Raw genomic sequence first — 20,157 nt, 5'->3', positions numbered from 1 at the left:
AACAATAATTCCTTAGTATCATCAAATATTCAGTATTTAGATTTCACTGATTCTTGTTTCTATAGTTTGTTTGATTCAGTCATGGTCCATAATTTGGTTATTGAAGTATCTGAGCATTTGCCTTATATTTTCCTACCACCCAGATTTCCAAAGTTATTGATTACCATCTATTCTAGACAAAATCTTTTAATGTTTTCTTTAGGAATTTAGTAACATGATCTCTTTTATAATTAAAAGGGATTTTAATTTAATTTTATAATTTATAATTTTATAATTTAGTTATAATTATAATTAAAGATTATAGCACACAAATGTATTTTAGTTATTTGGTTTGTGTGAGGTTTTTAAAAAATTATTTTTGATTTATTTATGATCTAAATATTAAGGACTACAACTTTTATCATAGTGTTGATGATGTTCAGACTCAAAGCCTGTTTTTTTTTTTCAAGAGAGATGCTGTTACATAATAACTTTTTGACATCTAGTTAAGGAAATTCCAGTGAAATGTAGGGTTTTTTCCTAAACAATTTATTTTAGTCTGCATAAGTTCCCTTTTGTGTATTTTGAAAGAAAAATTAAAAACTGGAATAAATTTTTTATGTAACTTAATTAAGCATTTTAAATTACATTTCCACTGAACAAGACTGTGCCATTAAATTGGGAAGTAGGCCTAAAAATATTAAAAAGCTGTGTTCTTTTTTTAAAATTGGATGCGATAATAGATGTGAGAAAAAGAAGAAAAAGGTGGAACTTAACTTGCCATATGGTAAAATGTACCAAAAAACTACTATAATAAAAATAATGTAGGGTATTTACAAGGCCTAATTAAATAGGGCTACAACAGAATAGTCTAGAAAGAGCCCACTACACATTTATGGAAATTTAATGCATGACTTTTTTTTTTTTTAAGATCTTATTTATTTATTTGACAGAAAGAAACAGCCAGAAAGGGAACACAAGTAGGGGGAGTGGGAGAGAGAGAAGCAGGCTCCCTGCTGAGCAGGGAGCCCAATGCAGGACTAAATTCCAGGACCTCAGGACCATAACCTGAGCCGAAGGCAAGATGCTCAACCTGCCTAGGTGCCCTGCATGACATTTTTATGTAGGGAAAAATTCTATTAAATTACATTTCCTATTTAAAAATTGGTGTTGACACAATTGGCATCTATCTGAAAGAAAATTAAGTAGATTCTTAACTTAATACCATTTATAAAAAATAAATTCAGATGAGTTAAGTGCCTAATTATTTTTAAAAACAAAATTTAGTTGTCTTCTAGGTAATGGGTGAATATCAAAAAAATATAAAGACTGCCTATAACTTTATTAATCAATAAAAAAGACTACCCAGTAAGGAAAGTAGGCAAAGAATATGGATAGACAGTTCATACAAGGAGTCAAAATAGCTAAGAAATAAGAAAATGTTCTACCTTATTGTTAGGGAAATTCAAATGAAAATAAACAAAAAACATTTTCTGGATCTAGCAGATTGGCAAAAAACTTTAAAAAGCAACATCACCAGATGGCAGGGTTGAGAAAAAGGACACTCTCAATCATAGCTGAAGAAAATAAAAATTGTTATAGCCACTTTAGAAAAATAGGCAATAGTCCTATTTGGAGGAATCTATTTTATAGCAATAAAATTACAGTAATATACAGAAAGATATGTACTTAATTAACTGCGGCATTGTTTGTAGAGGCAGAAAAGTGGAACCAGAGTGAATATTTAATAATTGAATGGTTGAATAAATAGTTGTTTATAACATTTTCCATAGAATATAGCACAGCTGCAATAAAAAATTCACTGATCTATTCCTGTTAACATGGAGTGAATTTCATGAAAAGCAAAATGTGCATAAAATCCTTATATATGAAAGAAAGGTATGAAAAGAAACACACTTCTCTGGTCCGATAGATTATGCAGTAGGGGGAGAGCATGGGTGGGATGTTAGTGGGTGGGATGTGATGACATTAGGAGAAGCAAAGGGGAAAAAGTGATTATTAGAAATAAAAACAAAGATGTCTATAATATAAATAGAATTTATTCATATGATATTTTACTTTAGTTTTTGTACATCTGTATAGAGGAATGTATGAAGGCATGACTACAAAATAGCAATAATGATCTTCTCTGGGTGGCAGGATTTTGGTGACTTATATGTTCATCCTAATTTTTCTTTATTTATATTTTTAATAATGAATATGAATTGTTATATTCAAGAAAAGCAATATGATTTTTTATAGTGGAAAAAATTACGTGCCAGTGTAAACTTACCTTTTAAAAAGAAACCCTGAAATATAGCTGTATCAGATGTATTTTTTATTTCTTGTCTGTATTTTCATTTTTTATCTTTTTATCTTTCCTCTTTTCATTTAGAGCAATATTTGCAGTGTAACATATGCAAAAAACCTTGCTTTAAACTTTTATTTATGTTGAGGTAAAACATTGATTTGCTGCCATGCCACCCCCCACCACTGCAACATGCTAAGAAAACTATGAATTAAAATATCAGCTAGGTTAGAGAAGTTACCGTTGTAATACAAGTACTACAGTCTATCTCATGAATGTGAATTGAGAGGAGCAGAAAGTGGGCCAGGAGGGAGAAGCTGGACAACTGTCCAACTCCTCTAAGATTAGCTCTTCACAGTTTAATGAATTATTATTTTCTGGTAAGTGTTCTGATTTCTCAGGATATCCAACCAGGTATATTTAAAATAGCTCAAAAGGGCGCCTGGGTGGCTCAGTGGGTTAAGCCGCTGCCTTCGGCTCAGGTCATGATCTCAGGGTCCTGGGATCGAGTCCCATATCGGGCTCTCTGCTCAAGCAGGGAGCCTGCTTCCCTCTCTCTCTCTCTCTCTCTCTGCCTGCCTCTCCATCTGCTTGTGATATCTCTCTGTCAAATAAATAAAATCTTTAAAAAAAAAAAATAAAAAATAAAATAAAATAGCTCAAAAGAACTTCCTAATCGAAATATGTAATATTTAGATGGTATATACTTCTCTGTTTTCATAGAAAATTAAGAATTAAGTTCTTGGTAACATTTTTTCTGTCAATAGATTTTTTTTTCTTAAACATTTTGAGAGAAAGAGAGAGAGCAGAGCGATGGGAGGGATAGAGGAAGAAGCAGACTCCCCATGGAGTAGGAAGCCCAACAGGGGGCTCAATCACAGGTCCTTGAGATCCTGACCTGAGCTGAAAGCAGACACTTAACCGACTAAGCCACCCAGGTGCCCCTCTGTCAATAGATTTTTATAACAATAAGTATGCTGTAATACCCTCATGCGAAATGAAGTATTCCATTTAAGTTTTAGTTATTTGAAAAACTCACTTATCCCCTCAACAAAAATGTAAATTTTAACCATTTTTTATGTGAATCTTATGAAATATATACCTTTGTTTTTAGATGTGGTGGGTAGTATGTGAGAATCTGTTTTTTGGAACAGCATAGCACTGCTAAGTGTAGACAGATCACCTAAATGTATGTGATGGGGATAACTTTTATAAAGTTTGCTTTTCACAGCCAAAATCTTTTAAATTTTTCCTTTACTCTAGGTAAAAAGTAGTTGTTTAATAGAATGTCATTATTTACTTCAGAATATTACAGAGGATATTAAGGTCTAATTACTTGATTACTTCTGTTGAGCATTTTTAAGATAACATTTAAGTTATGCTGCTAGATTATTTTTATTTTCTTTGCTCTTTTGTGTTAAATCAGATTCGTTCAATTGAAGGCCAGTATGGCACACTTCAAGCATACGTGACTCCAAGGATTCAACCTAAAACCTGTCAGGTCCGCCAATACCTTATCAAACCCCTTTCACTTCATCAAAGAACTCACTTTATTGATCATGACAGGTAGGACAAAGGAGGTAGGAATTTATTTTTTAGGATATTCTGTAATGCAAATAAACTTCCTTCTGATTTTTACAGTATAAATTCCAGTAGCTGTTTATACATTTTAAAAATTAAATATTTAAACAGTATGGATTCATATTTTTTAATATAAGATTGGTCTTCTTTTAAAGGTTGGTTTGAGTTGAACTTTCCTATTTTTCTCATATATTACCATTCTGCTATCAGTAGAGTAATAGCTCTCTCCCCCAAATACCTATGATGAATAAATATGATTTAGAATTTGAGTTGCTCTGTGAATGGGATCTTATAATATTAGCCTCAAACATTATATTTGCTTTCTATTTCACCTCAGGGATTAAAGCAGTTGGTTGTGATAGTCCCTTATTTCTGACTGCTTTTTCAATTTAAGCATCCTCCTATTGGTAGTTTCTCATTTTCTTTCCTAAAGATGAGAGGGCATGGGCTTAAATGAAAAAGAGAAAGAAATAACCGTTACTAAATATTTTTCTCTCAGCTGTACATTGTGCATAGGCAATATCATTTAAGTTTGACAGTAAGCAAGACAGGTAGTAATGTCTCCAATTTACAAATGAGAAATGGAGTCTTGGAAAAGTAACTTGCTGACAGGAAATAGTTACTATGATTAGAAGCCAAAGTCCATATTTTTTTCTATTGCAGTTTGTAATTTTAAAGATATGTAATTTAAATAAGATGTAAGGGAAAAATATTCCTAAGGAAGATTTTTGGAAAACATTAAATAGATGCTCTTTGCAGTGTCTTCCTGTTTTAAAGTCTAAGTTGTTGTTAGTGAAGGTAGCATGCATGGTGTGCTGGAAAGAACAGCAAACTAGGAATAAAGAGACTAAGATTATAATCTTTTATTTTATCTAATGTTTTTCTTTGGCATTGGGAATAGCATTTAATTTCTTTGGGTTATAGTTTACTTATCTGCAAATGAAAGTGCTGGTCTGGCTGATATCACAAGCCCCTTCTAGTTCTTAGATTTTTTAATCCTGTATCCTCTTAAAATTCCTGAATCTTTAATCCCTTAAACTTTGCGTTTTCTTAACTGTTTATAATTATCCAATTGATTTATTTTAAATTTATTTTACAGCCTTTTGTGTATATGTGCATATGTCTGTCTGTGTGTGAATTTGCAAAACAGAAAGTATTATTGCATATCGCTGCAAGATAGCAGGTATTTTTCTCTAACTTGTCCAATGGCTCAGAGCTAGTAAAGAGCTACTAAATAATGGAGCAAGGTTTCAAATCCATGCCTATTTTACTTGAAAGCCCAATTCCTTGCCTTCACATTATGCTGATTCTTTCCTTCAGGAAATTGTGTAAGTGTGTTTTGTAGTTTATATAGATGAACTTTTAAACAATGAAGTCTACCTGAATAAACTGAATTTTATTTGTAAAGCTATTATGTTAATTGAATATTAAAAGCAGAGATGCGAGCATTCCTTTTTCCATGAAATTCTTTGTGGATACCTATATATTTGTTTAACCACTATTGCAGAATTCTGTTTGTTCATGTGTTGTGTACATAAATTACCTCCATTTAGTCCCACACACAAATGTGTACCTCCACTATTAAATTACAGACCCATGAATACACTGACTTTAACCGGCCAGTTCAGTTTTGCTGAAGTTCACTCCTGGGTGGTGTTTTGCCTGCCTGAAGTTCCTGAAAAACCTCCAGCAGGAGAATGTGTGACATTTTACTTTCAGAACACCTTCCTGGATACACAACTTGAAAGTACCTACAGGTAATTAAAACTTATTATTAGTTCACAAATGTTTTTATATAAATGGAGCTTCTAATTTTTCATTTAAGGCAGAAATAACTTCAGAATAATGTGATTGAAAACCTGTTCTGCCCAAGAGAATCTTAGAAAAACAAATTGAATTAATGAGCTTAAAAAATGATTGAATAAAGATGAATATGAAAGATCAGTCTTTCCTATTCCCCACAATAACCAGTTAGAAAATAAATTTGAAAAGACCCTTTCAGAGTAGCATGAATAACAAAATATCCATATAAAAATCTGTAGGAATATTCATTAGAAATGTAAGAATATTCATTAGAAATATGCAGAACTTACTTACATGAAGAAAACTTTAAAATTTTATTGACATAAAAGACTTAAGTGGAGTAATATATTCTATAGTCATCAATATGAAGACCATTGTAAACATGGCATTCCTTACCAAATTGTCTCAAACATTTATCATAATTCCAATAAAATTTATTTCCAATAAAAATTCCAATTGAATTTCTTAAAGCAAAAATGGGAAATGGCTCAGAACTTGAGAGTTAAGAGCATATAGGACTTTGAAGCTGTCATGTTAAAAGGTGAAGGTCATGTTTTTCTACACTCTTAAGCTCCTATTTGCAGTCCTGCCCCTTCACTGTCACTACTCATTCATCTCCCATAGGCTTCCATAATTTCTGTTTCTGAATAGAGTAGAGGCTAAATTTTCCTTCTCTTTGTTCCTATCTCTGAATGTGAAATGACCTACTTCTTGGGTAAGGCTATTTTTCTGTCTGCTCTTTGAACTTGTACCCTCATGTTTTCTTTTTTTAAGATTTTGAGAGAGAGAGGGCCTGTGCGCAAGAGACTATGGGTAGGGAGAGTGGGAGGCAGACTCCCCACTGAGCAAGGAGCCCCATATAGGGCTCGATCCAAGGACCCCGGGATCATGACCTGAGCCAAAGGCAGACACTTAACCAACTGAACCAGCCAGGTGCCCCATTTTTGTTTTTGTTTTTGTCTGGTGGTCAGCAAAGTGAAGTTTATTGAGCAATAGTACAAAGCTCCCAAAGAGGGAGGGGACCGAGAGGGTTACCCTCATACTTATTTACCCATAATCCCCCCCTCTGAAGAGGTAACCCTAACTTATGTTAGGGGAAAAGGACAATGACATCATAGCTACTTCCTGCTGGTTAGGGGCTGGTTGGAGAGTGGCAGTCAGGGTTCCTCTCGTCCTGACCTATCGAGGGGTCCCTTATAGATACCGGTTCAACCTCCATGTGAGGCTCCCTGTAAAGCAGGTTAGGGCATTTAAAAGCCAAGGCTCAAAACACAGTGCAAGACTGAGTACAGCACGGTTTCTGTGAGACATAGAGGATATAGGAAGAGTAACATTTTCTGTGTCTTGTCACTTCAAAACTAGTTTGAGTTCCTCTCTGGGTTCACAATTGGATTGTTTAATGCCCTGTTGGGGACCAGGGTTTGACTCTGGAATGGTGGACTCAGGCTTTAAATTCAGGCACTGTGCTGTTGGCCTTCCCAGACAGCCTCTAGCAAGCACTTCGTAGCTTCGGGAATCAAGAGAGTGGGCAGCCACCACTGCCCCAAGACATGCCAGGTAGCCACAAGCGATCAGATTCAACTCTTTGCTTAAATATCCCATTTGCTGTTGAGCTAGCTCCCTGGCACCCAAGGCCATTGCCTTTAAAGCTGGGGTACTGAGTAAGGCCTTGAGATTTTTAAAAGTTTTTTCTAACTCTGGATCCCACATTCATAGATGTATACTAGCCATCTGGGTGTCCTTGTTCAACCGATAGACCAATAGAAGAATTTCCTATTTCTCCATATCCTGGTATCCACAAGCAACAGTCTCCTCATATACCCAAGAAACCTTTCCGTCAAGGGAAAGTTGAAGGGGTCCTTAAGGTGTATGGGAATGGACACTGCTTTTAAGGCCTGACCCACTTCAGCCTGAGTTCCCTAGACCTGGAAATTAATATCAGATTCTAATAAAGGGAGGCAATTGCTACTTTGCCCAGGGGCTATCAATATGCATTAAAATCTCTACCTGAGAGAACTGTGGAACTCTCAGGCATTAAGAGTGAGAGAAAAGTACATCTCCCCAGGTGTATCCCAGAAGGTGACAAAATTTGACGATGGGTCGCCCAGAGACATCCTTAATGACAACACAGTGGTTGGACAGTTGGCCCAGGGTGGAGAGTAGAATAGAAAAAGGGGCTCCAGCATCAAGAAGGAAATTGACTGGTTTTCCTTCTATTTCCAGAATTACCTGAGGCTCTGGGTTCCCTATGCTGAACTGCTTCGGGGGAGCCATGATGTAGAGCCCTAGTCCCCATCATTACCAGTCAGAGGTGCTGGCCACCTGAGCTCTTGCAGATTGCGGTCCCTAAAAGCATTCAGATTTCCAGTGTGCCCCTCCACAAGAGCCTTGGTTTTTGCCAATAGGGGATGGGGCGGACACAGAGATTGCATTTGGTGCCAGAGCCTTGGGAGGCCAAACTGGAAATGGCATGCAAGGCTGCAACCAGACTCAATACTTCATCTTTAGCTTCTCTTCCTGACTCTCCCTGTTGAGAACCAGGGTTTGACTCTGGAATGGTCCCAATTGTAAAAGTCCTGCTGATTAGAGCTCATTAGAGCTCTTCTAGTGTCCCCTTGGGGCCAACAGCCAACTTACGCAGTTTTTTCTGAATATTTGGGGCCGATTGGGTCTTTAAGAATGGTCTTGGCCTCGGGAGAATGAGGGGAGATAGCTATCTACTTAATGAGAGCCTCAACCTTTCTAAGAAAGCTATTGGTCTTTTCTTCCTGAGTTTGGGTTGACAGCATCATGTTTACCAGCAGATTCAAATAACATTTACCAGAGATTTCCAAAGCTATCTTAACAATTACCCATGAAAACTTTAACCATTTTTTATCAGCAGACCCAAATATCCTTAAAAGCACAAACCTAACCAATGCTTTAGCAATTTATTCTTGGAAAAGATGTAGGTGTAACCCTATTTATCACCCAAGCAAAACTTTCTTAACAATAACCCATGAAAACTTCACGATAGACAAGATTAACTGCCATTAACACAAGTTTATTTGACCCTCAGCACATGTAGAAAGAATTGTTTCCAGCTCTAAACCTTGTCAGCTCAACAGAGGAGCAGATGCCATGTTTTTTCCACCAAAGTGGAAATATGCAGTCCATGACAGGCTGGAGAAGACAGGGAATTTCCCCGAAACAAATGGAGTTTCAGCAACTACTTGGGGATATTCCTCAAAGTCTCAGTCCTGAGGTAGACTAACCACAGTTGGCTCCAGTTATAGCCCTTAACCCTGGGAAATGAATGAGGAAGAAGCCTCCATGGACTGCTCAATCCCTCTATAGTGTGGGCTTGGAAGTGATTGTGATACCAGTTTCCAAGGGGATTGTTAGGATCCTAATTGGGATCTTGAGAGGATCCCAGTTGGGGTCTTGAGGATTTATAGCCTGGGCTCCAGTTGGAAACTTAACTGTCTTTGATCCTGGTATCTTTCAGGAGTAGCCAGAACCTGTTGTTTTTCTGCTTTGGAGAGGGTCTGACTTAACAGAAGCATTACATCCAAGTCTGGAAAACTTTGAGGTCCCTCTGCTTTGTCTCAGGTCTTATAGTGGCACCTCCCCTTGGTCCCCCTTTGAGCACTACATCTTCTTGCAGAGTATAAAGCCCTCCAGCACCTTCAGGGGTTCCAGGATAGGCTGGGACAGGTAAGGGGACCCAGTCTTACCTTAGGAAGGATGGAGCCAGGGTGAGCATTGCCCTGTGGACTCCATTTGCCTGTCTGCTTTTGATGTGGGTGTGATGTTCTTTTGTTCCTTCCCCAGTGGTACAGTGTGGATGAGAGAACAGTAGGGAGGCTGGGAATAGTCCTACATTGCTAAGGTCAGAAGAAAAAGAGCCACTTTCCCCACCACCAACTCCATCCCTTTTAAAATCTGGAAGGCATTGTCCCTCAGGTGGCCATGTCTCATTCTCCAACTTGTATCATGGCCATGCCCCAGAAACAAAAGAAAATGAGTTGCCTTAGCTCAGTTACAACCAGGAAGGCATCCAAGTAAACAATATTGAACTATTTATGGGTCTGATACTCTTCCTATAGCCTATAATGCCAGGAAGGGACTCCAAAGGAGTAAGGGTCTTGGTCAGGGAATTACACATCTACAGGAAGAGAGGAAAAGGCATCCCTTACCTCGGTTTCTTAGAGTTGATCAGGGAGACTTGGGAAGAGAGAAAAAGGCATCCCCCATCTTAGTTCCTCCACATCTTTTCTTGATGTGTGGCTGTAGCTGCTCAGGCGACTGACAGCCAGAGTCACTGTCCTCTCTTTGAGGTACTGCCAGTGGTTGCACTTACCCAGGTTTGGTCCTACCTCCAGAGAGTGACCCTGGTTTCCCAACCCTTAAGGGTCCCTTAAAAGTCAATGGATACACTACATTTCTTTTAGTAGATTTCTTCTATCTGGCATAGCCACTTAATCATCTTTTAGTAGAATTGTTCTGGTGTCTGGAGAGGGGAAGTCCACCTGGGATAAGCCCCAGTGGAACTGTAAAGTTGGGAGATGTCTTAGATCTTAGTTCTTTTGCCGTGCTTGGCCATCCTTCACATAGGTGGTATAGCCAGTCTGAGAGGTGTCCTAGTAATGCCAATGATAGGAAGAGTGAGAAACAGGAGACTGTTTCTCACTGTAACAGGGAACAGAATAAGATCCCTTAGAGCCACCCAAACCACTCCAGGGGACCATCCTGAGCTTTTCCACTCGTTCTCCCAGGGGAGGAATCAGCTGACAAATAGTAGAGGGGTTTCTCTCTGGGTGCCTGGATGGGCAAGTAAGGAGCTAGGTCCCTCTGAGAATCTTTGGATATCCAAAGGTAGCCTTGGTCAGGCCCTTCAATTACTGCGAGGTTTTCCCTAGGTTCCTTACATCCGGTGATCTGTCCCCAAATGAGTTCCGAGCCCTTACCAAACCAACATTCCCAGCTTCTGTTGGGGATCAGTTGGAAGAAAAGAGCCTAGAGAGCCTGTCCCCCAAGACTGAGAATGGCAGTTGCGCTAATCACTCTTAGATGGGTGATGGGTGCCCATTGTTTCAACAAACAAAATGGGAGTCGGGGGGAGAGAGAGACTTGCTGCCCACTACTCATGGTTAGTTGTCCTTAGTGATGGTGGAGCTCCCATAAATGTTACCAGATTTTTTTCTCTGTTGGTGCCCGCAGTTCTTGGTCACGCTGCTTCAGAGAATGAAGAGGTAGACCAGACCAAGAGTGGTGGTAAACAAAGCAAAGTTTATTGAATGATAGCAAAGTGATAGTACAAAATTCCCCAAGGAGGGAAAGGATCCAAGAAGGTTACCACCAAATTTTCTGAGTCTAGGGGTATAAAAACCCCTTGGGCTTGTCGAGACAGACTATTTTAATCTGACTAACCATCCCTGTGCCTGTCATCGGATCAAGTTTTTGTCACCTATCAAATGGGAAAGGGTGGAGAGGGCTCCTTCCAGGGTGGTGTAAAATCTTTTTAAGGGTGGTTTCTCCTTGGGGGTGTGGAGGCGGAGCTTGTCCCTGCCTGCCTGACTTCCAGCTATCCTTCATCAACAGTAAACCTCACACCTTAAACATAGCAGACAATTCAACATGCTCCTGGCATATTCTCTGTTATTATAATAGCATAGCTTTGCTCTTCCCCATTCTCTGTCTTTATTCTTTCCTTAACAGTCAAAACTCTAGGGATGCCTGGGTGGCTCAGTCTATTAAGTGTCTGCCTTTGGCTCAGGCCATGACCTCAGGGTCTTAGGATCAAGTCCAGCATCGGGCTCCTTGCTCAGCAGAGAGCCTGCTTCTCTCTCTGTCTGCTGCTGCCCCTGCTTGTGCTCTCCCTCGTGCTCTCTCTCTCTCATACACACAAATTTTAAGAACTCTTAAAAAAAATAAAGCTATAAAAATGCCTTAAAAAAATCAAAACTCTGCTTATCCTCCCAGGCTCAACTCAATAGCTTCATTTTGAAGGCTTCCTTGATTCTCTTTTCTCTTCCTACCTGTCTTGGGTTATTTATTGTTATTTGAAGTACATAGTAATTTTTATGTAAGCTTGTGTCTTCAAATTAGACTTGAAGTTCCTTGTGGGCAAAGTCAATTTCTTAAGTATCTTTGTATGTTTCCTCTAAGTACCTACTGCATGGCTTTGAAAATAGTGGTGCTTAATAAATGTTTTTAGGGTGCCTGAATAAAATACATATATATATGGAGAATATGTGCTTAGGAAGCAGACATACTTAGGTTTGAATCATGGCTCTGTGACTTACCAGCTATTTGCCCTTCCTGGACTATTTAACTCTCTGAGCTTTAGTTTTCTTTTCTGAGGGATGGAAATAATAGCACTTCATTGAGTCGTGATGATTAAAAGAAGATAAACCATGTGACTTATTCCACAGTGCTAGGTACTGTATGTTTAATATTAAATATCATCAGTTAAAATTAAGGACTAGTGAAAATATCATGATGAAAAACACAATTGGAACCAAAATAATATATATGATTCATCTTCCTAGAAAAAAAAGAATTAGCATTTGTCTACAGCTAGTTAATATAAACTATTATTGTGTGTGAAAACCAAATAAAAAGATGGCATTTAATACATGAAAGATGGTATATTTATTAATTAGGAAACTTTTGGTTGTCATAACAAGGAATCAAATAGAAGCAGACCAACATACTGAAGAAAAGGAATTTATCAGCTCATATAATTTAAAAGTCCGGTAGTGGGGCATCTCAGTGGCTCAGTTGGTTAAGTGTCTGCCTTTGGCACAGGACATGATCCCAGAGTCCAGGGGCCAGAGTCCTGGGATGGAGACCTGTGTCAGGCTCCCTGCTCTGTGGAGAGCCTGCTTCTCCCTCTGCCTGCCATTCTGCCTCCCTGTGCACTTTCTCTATATCTCTGTCAAACAAAAAAACAAATAAGTAAAATCTTTGAAAATAAAAGTCCAGTAGTAATCTGCTTCAAGCAAACAAAGACTATCTCTTTCCAAAATAAAACAAGACAAAATCAGAGAGGGAGATAAACCATAAGAGACTCTTAATCATAGGGAACAAACTGAAGGTTGCTGGAGGAGAGCGGGGTGGGAGGAATGGGGTAATTCGATGATGGACATTGGGGAGGGTATATGTTGTAATGAGCACTGGGTATTAAATAAGATTGATGAGTCACAGACCTGTACCCCTGAATCAAATAATACATTATATGTTAATTAATTGAATTTAAATTAAAAAGAAGGTAAGATTGTCCCTTTCCATTGCTCAGCTCTATTCTTGTCCTTTTTTGGCTTTCCTATCAACAGCAGTTCTGTCTAGTTTCCTATTTTTGCAGCTCTCATAGACCCTCTGTTTCCCATTAGTTCCAATAAAAGTCCCAGGATTGAGTTTCACTGTAGAGCTGTGAACCACTGTGGTCAGGAAGATGGAATATATACTGCTAAATGCTTCCTCTTAAAGTCCCACAAATGGGGTTATGGCCAGTGCCAGTGAAACTACAGTTGACCCTTAACACAGGTTTGAACTGCATGGGACCACTTATATGAGATTTTTAAAATAAATACAGTACTGTAAATTTGTTTTCTCTTAATGTTTTCTTAATAACATTTTCTTTTCTCTAACTTTACTCCAAGAATATACTAAATCATATATATACAAAATATGTGTTGGTAGACTATATTATTGGTAAGACTTCTGGTCAATAGTAGGCTATTACTAGTTTGGGGGAAGTCAAAAGTGTTACATGTGGATTTTTGACTGCAGGGGTTCAGCACTCCAACCCCCACATTGTTCAAGGGTCAACTGTATATGGATTGAGAAGGGTAAGAGGAAGAAGTGGTTCTATAATGAAAATGACATGTCCTGTATCCATAAGAAGTGGCAATGGATGATGGGCATGGAAGAACAGAATCTGTCATTCTTGGGCTTAATATAAACTTTCTTTTGAGAATGAAGAATGTAGTTATGTAATCTATGTGATTACAACAAAGAAGAACATATGTAAATAAGCAATTCTAAATGCATTTTATATACATATGGAGTTAGCTGTTAGAAATTTTATTAGTGAAAGTGAAGGAAAAAAGATACTTTAATGAAGGATTTATATAAATTGTCATATGTTTAGGAGGCATGTTCTTCTGTTTACTTTCACGATTATCTTCAGAACTTGAATTTATATAATAATAAAAGGTTATACATTTTAATATATTTTATATTAATAAGGAGACATGTATATAAAGATATCTAAAATCAAATGAATTCTAAACACCAGGTACTAGTCACAAAATATGTATTTACTGGACCTACTCACTGTATGTATTTTCTTCTAATGCTGTTCTTTTAAAAATACATTAATTTTATAGAAAAGGAGAAGGAATTTTTAAATCTGACAACATTTCTACTATATCCATCCTAAAAGATGTGCTCTCTAAAGAAGCTACCAAAAGGAAAATTAACCTCAACATATCATACGGTAAAAAAAAAAAAAAAAGAAAGAAAGAAAGAAAAAAAAGTAGAAAAATAAATCATTCTAAGGTATTGTTTTTTGGTTGTTGTTACAATAAGAATGTTTCTGATCAAAATGACTTAGCTAATGGTGCCTGACTCACCTCCTTCTAGAGATAAATGAAGTATCAGTCAAACATACTTTAAAGCTAATCCACCCAAAGTTGGAGTACCAGTTGCTTTTGGCTAAGAAAGTGCAATTAATTGATGCTTTAAAAGTAAGTATACATTTCTTGGACTCATGATCATTACTTTATTGTGCTGGGATTTCTAAAATTGCAAAGACTTTAAAGTTAGACTAGATTGGATTTTAAATATTAAAGTCCTTCTGTTTTTAATTTTAAATAGGAATTACAGGTTCATGAGGGAAATACAAACTTTCTGATACCAGAATACCGCTGTATTCTCGAAGAAGCAGATCACCTACAGGAAGAGTACAAAAAGCAACCTGCACATCTTGAAAGACTGTACGGTTAGTGGACTATTCTAGAAAATTTTGCCATATTTATTTTCTACTGGTTATTTATGAAGGATCCTGTTAGAGAAGCTAGGTAGAAAGATAAAGCAAAGTTACAGCAATCATGAACCAGTGAAAACCAATTTATGCATCACCTATTTTGTCAAATTTGTTTTAATATTTAATATTTTTACTTGAAAAAATAAAAGGGACACCGGGGTGGCTCAGTCAGTTAAGTATTTGCCTTGGGATCAGGTCATGATCCCAGAGTTCTGGAATCAAGTTCCTGCATCAGGCTTCTTGCTCAGCAGGCAGCCTGCTTCTCTCCTTGTCTGCTATGCCCCCTCCTTGTACTCTCTTTCTCTGAAAAATAAATTTTTAAAAAACATAGAAAAAATGAAAGGAAAAATTAAGTGACATAAACATAATACAGTAAATTAATCTCTGTATATGAAGTCATCTAGTGTGAAATGAATATAACCTATGAAGCAATAATATGTAGGCCCTATTTCACACAAATAATTTGTAGGTTCTGTTGATATTATGAAATATCAAAAAGCAGCATTTTTTTTTGCAAATACAAAACAAACATTTATTTATATTAGAAAACATTATTAATTATGGCTACTAAACTACAAATGTTAAAAATAAATTGGCTTAGTTTATTCTGCAATATGAACAGAAACTCTACTTATTCCTTATAGAGTACAAAGAACTAAGATTCGTAGAAAAAGCTCACTTATAAATGTATTTCAAAAGTCAATAATATGAGTAATTAATACAATGTATCTTTAAAAACTATTCATAGCATAAATTGAATGCATTCTAAAAATCAATTATAGTAATAAATTCTTTTTTTAAAATTTTTTCAATTTATTTATTTTTAGAAAAACAGTATTCATTATTTTTTCACCACACCCAGTGCTCCATGCAATCTGTGCCTTCTATAATACCCACCACCTGGATCCCCCAACCTCCCAACTCCTGCCCCTTCAAAACCCTCAGATTGTTTTTCAGAGTCTATAGTCTCTCATGGTTCACCTCCCCTTCCAATTTACCCCAACTCCTTTCTCCTCTCTAACACCCCTTGTCCTCCATGATATTTGTTATGCTCCACAAATAAGTGAAACCATATGATAATTAACTCTCTCTGCTTGACTTATTTCACTCAGCATAACTCTTCCAGTCCCGTCCATGTTGTTACAAAAGTTGGGTATTCATCCTTTTTGATGGAGGCATAATACTCCATAGTGTATATGGACCACATCTTCCTTATCCATTCGTCCGTTGGAGGGCATCTTGGTTCTTTCCACAGTTTGGCGACTCTGGCCATTGCTGTTATGAACATTGGGGTACAGATGGCCCTTCTTTTCACGACATCTGTATCTTTGGGGTAAATACCCAGGAGTGCAATTGCAGGGTCATAGGGAAGTTCTATTTTTAATTTCTTGAGGAATCTCCACACACAGCAACTTCTTTCAAGATATGTCTCCAAAGGCAAAGGAAACTAAAGCGAAAATAAACTTTTGGGACTTCATCAAAATCAAAAGCTTCTGCACAGCAAAGGAAACAGTCAAAAAAACAAAGAGGCAACCCACGGAATGGGAGAAGATATTTGCAAATGACAGTACAGTCAAAAAGCAGCATTTAATATTTTTTAGGCAAAATATAATAAAGGATATATATGTGCTGTGAATTTAGGAAAGCTTGTTTTGCTTTGGTGCTGACAAGTTGGGTGTTAAACAAATTATGTAAAAAACTTTGAGAGCAAGAGGGAAATATGCGGGAAGGGAGAGAAAGAGGAAGGATGGAACAGCATAAGGAAAACATTTTTTTGTGATCTTTATGTAAACTAAGCTTATTTATTTCCTATTTTTTATAACATCTTCATTAATCAGATACTTAATCCTTACAATAGCTCTGCAAGGTAGATGGTATTATCTTCATTTTTCACATTTTTTAACTGAAATCTGACATTAAAGGCTTGTTGTCACAAAGGTAGTGGCAAAGCCTGCTTTAGAACTTGCTCACCCCAAAATGCTTGCTTTTTGCACTATGCAGAATCTTCAGTAGAGTCACTTAGTATCATCAATCCATGTTGATCTTTGAGCCTGCCTAATGAATTTATTTATAATATACTTATTTATTTATATGAAAAATTTTTTAAGATTTTTATTCATTTGACAGAGAGATAACAAGAAAGAGGGCACAAGCAGGGGAAGCAGCAGGCAGAGGGAGAGGGAGAAGCAGGCTTCCCACCAAGCAAGGAGTCCAATGCGGGACTCAATCCCAGCCTCCTGGGATCCTCCTGGGATCGTGACCCAAGCCAAAGGCATATGCTTAAGCTTAACAGAATGAGGCATGGAGGTGCCCCTTTGATCTTTTATCCTTATAATAACTTAGAAGATGGGTGTTTTTTTATTATCACCAGTTCTAAAACCCAGGAATCTTTGAAAACTAAAACTTCATAAATCATTTGGCAGGAAATTTGACTTAATCTGAACTAATAATTTAATGACAAAACTCCACTTAAACTGACATCGTTATTTATAGCCATTTTTATTCCACTTAGTGTGAATATTCACCCATATATTTTGTTGCAGAAACACTATCATGTTTTGTTATCAGATGTTCCCAGTCATTCCCCTTGGATATTATGCCATATATGGCATATTTTCCCTTTTATTATCTATCTAAAATATGAAAAATTCTGAAACATGTCTTGGATAAATCCCAAGAATGGTTAACATATTGATGGAATATTTTTAACTCAAATAGAAGTTAAGAACAGAATCTGTTGGGGAACCTGGGTGGCTCAGTAGGTTAAGGATCTGCTTTCAACTGAGGTCGTGATCTTGGGGTCCTAGGATCAAGCCCTGAGTAGGGCTCCCAGCTTGGTGGGGAGTCTGCTTCTCCCTCTCCCACTACCACCCTGATGTTCACTCCCAAATCAATAAAATCTTAAAAAAAAATCTTTCTACACTGTCAAAATGATCAGCTTGGTGAGAAAAATAAACCCTCATTGTGATGTTATATATACCAATAGCAATTCAAAACTGGTCAGCAGTTAATTGTGGGAGTTTAGTAACTTTTAAGAAATTACTAAGCGATTAATGTTTTGGAAACCTGCCCTAAAATCCCCCCAAACAAATATTTTTTACAAGTATAAATACCTGTAGTGCCTCGGTGGCTGTTGGTTGAAAGTCTGTCTTTGACTCAGGTCATGATGTCAGAATCTTGGGATCCAGCCCTGCATTGGGCTCCCTGCTAACTGGGGGGAGTCTGCTTCTCTCCCTCACATTCTCCCTCTATGCTCTGTTTCTCTCAAATAAATAAATAAATAAAAGTATCTAGGGTCCCTGGGTGGCTCAGTTGGTTAAGCCTCTGCCTTCAGCTCAGGTCATTATCCCAGAGTCCTGGGATCGAGTCCCACGTTGGACTTCCAGCTCAATGGGAAGTCTGCTTCTCCCTCTGACCTCCCCTCCCATGCTCTCTCACTCTGTCTCTCTCTCTCTCAAATAAATAAATAAAATCTTTTTAAAAAAAATGCAGTGATGAGTGCTTAGAAATAGATTCTCAAGTAATCACTCACTTTCATTAAGTACTGTGTTATAAATTAGAACTAATCAATGACAGGAAATTAACATTTTTTTTATAGGCATGATCACTGATCTTTTCATAGATAAGTTCAAGTTCAAAGGCACCAATGTAAAAACCAAAGTACCTCTTTTACTGGAGATTCTGGACAATTACGACCAAAATGCATTGATTGCTTTCTTTGATGCTGCATGAAATAGAAACAAGGTAAAGTTCCAGAGAAGTCTTTTTAAATGAAATATGTTAAAACAGAATTATGGCACAAGCTAACTGTACATACTTTTATTTCAAATGCTTTTTAATATCATTTAAGACTTTAGGATATGACTTCTTTTAGTTCTATTTTGAGAAATGGAGCTTTTTAAAAATAAAGAGAATTTTTATTTTAAAACAAGTGGAATGATTATAAGGAATTTTAATGAATTTTTTGCAAATGGATGTATTAACTTTTAATTTGAGAAATGTTTGGAAAATAAAAATATATTCAAATATTTAACAAGCTATACACACATATATTAACTGTTTTATAGTGTTCAGAATTATTTACATTCATTACTTCATCAATATATTCACAATATATATTGCTATTTTGTCAATCATATAAGAAAACTGATTCTCTATGAGGTTAAGTGATTAAGTGGACATTGTTATTATTTTGTAAAGCCTGGACCACATCCCAAATTCTGGTGCCTGGTTGGTGTCCTTGTTACTATATATGTTGTTAACCAGTGGAAATAACTTACCAATTATTTTTTCTAGGGTTGAGATTAATTTGCAACTGATTTGCTAGGTAATGTTTTTTGAGCCAAGCTCAGTTTGCGGAATGCTTGAGTTGGTTCAGTGCTATGAATTGTGGCCAGGGAAATGAGCAGAGCTTGCACAGATTGAAAGGATCTTCACTTGCTGTCCTGTAACCAGTAGAACTGTACAAATGTACTACATGTGAAGAGTGCAGAGATAATGATGGCCTCTTAGATTTTCCTGCACTTGTATCCACTGATTTCCACTTTATCATGTATGGAGGAAATAAGACTTTAAAGCTACAGAAGTTTTATTCATTAATCTTAATTCATGTTTTTTCATATTCAGGGGAATAGTGTATTTAAAGGTTGTTTTAAAATGGCATAAAGATTATATAGTTATGTTTTCAAGAAGGGCACACATGAATGTCAGAAAACAATAATGTTTCTTAATTACATACCATTATATTTATTATATGCAAGCCTCATATATTAAATTTGAAAATTTGTTAAAGGGATATATCACAGTTTTATTTTAATAAGGTCATATTGTTTTTATTATATTTAAACAAATGTCATTGCTAAATGAAATAAATAATTCTATCTAGGTCACTAGAATTTCACTGGGTGCTTATTGTTGGTTGCCACAGCTTGGGGAAAGAAGCATCAAAATCAGTGACTGCTTAGTTGCATTTCTTATAGTATATTACATATATATACAGTACATGCATATATACATTATACATATATATACATCACTATATATATATATGTGTGTATATATATATATATATGTATATATATATATATATCTCAATGGAGGTTCAAGGTGGCATCTTCCCTAATTGCATCTTCATTAGGGAAATTCCAAGGCATGACTGAAGAAACACCAAATGAAATGAAAAGATGACATTATAAATTTGAGCATCAGTTACTACGTGAGCAGCGTGTTAATGATTTGTGCACATTATATAATCGTGACAGTCATAGGACATGTAGGTATTTTTACTCTCAATTAATAGATAAGAAAACTAAGAATCAGAGACCTTGAATAACCTGAGCAAGACTACCAGGCCAGTTAGTGGCTGGGTCAGATTTTAGAGCTTTGGAAACCAGTTAAGCTCACTGAAGGTCCCAGGGCTGACGTTAAGCTGGGGCGGCCCACTAGCAATTGC

The 20,157-nt window shown here is 36.7% G+C and overlaps 1 protein-coding gene across 2 annotated transcripts in view; it reads left to right on the top strand.

Annotated features, from left to right (window-relative positions):
* Window positions 1-18,668, top strand: part of BBS7 (Bardet-Biedl syndrome 7) — a 44,044-nt gene extending 25,376 nt beyond the window's left edge. The window contains exons 14-19 of one of the 2 annotated variants that reach the window (XM_032333315.1): window positions 3,714-3,853; window positions 5,461-5,625; window positions 14,047-14,156; window positions 14,303-14,406; window positions 14,537-14,660; window positions 18,304-18,668. In XM_032333315.1, the coding sequence (XP_032189206.1) occupies window positions 3,714-3,853; window positions 5,461-5,625; window positions 14,047-14,156; window positions 14,303-14,406; window positions 14,537-14,660; window positions 18,304-18,437 (777 nt within the window). In that variant the 3' untranslated portion in view covers window positions 18,438-18,668. Of the gene's footprint in view, window positions 1-3,713; window positions 3,854-5,460; window positions 5,626-9,158; window positions 11,417-14,046; window positions 14,157-14,302; window positions 14,407-14,536; window positions 14,661-18,303 lie in introns of those variants that run through there. The other variant, XM_032333316.1, reaches the window with a different exon arrangement.
* The last annotated feature ends 1,489 nt before the right edge of the window (window positions 18,669-20,157 follow it).

Source organism: Mustela erminea, chromosome 2, assembly GCF_009829155.1.
Source record: "Mustela erminea isolate mMusErm1 chromosome 2, mMusErm1.Pri, whole genome shotgun sequence".
Lineage (NCBI taxonomy): Eukaryota > Metazoa > Chordata > Mammalia > Carnivora > Mustelidae > Mustela > Mustela erminea.
The sequence above is the reverse complement of the archived record's forward strand: the minus strand, read 5'-3'. Positions and strand labels throughout refer to the sequence as shown.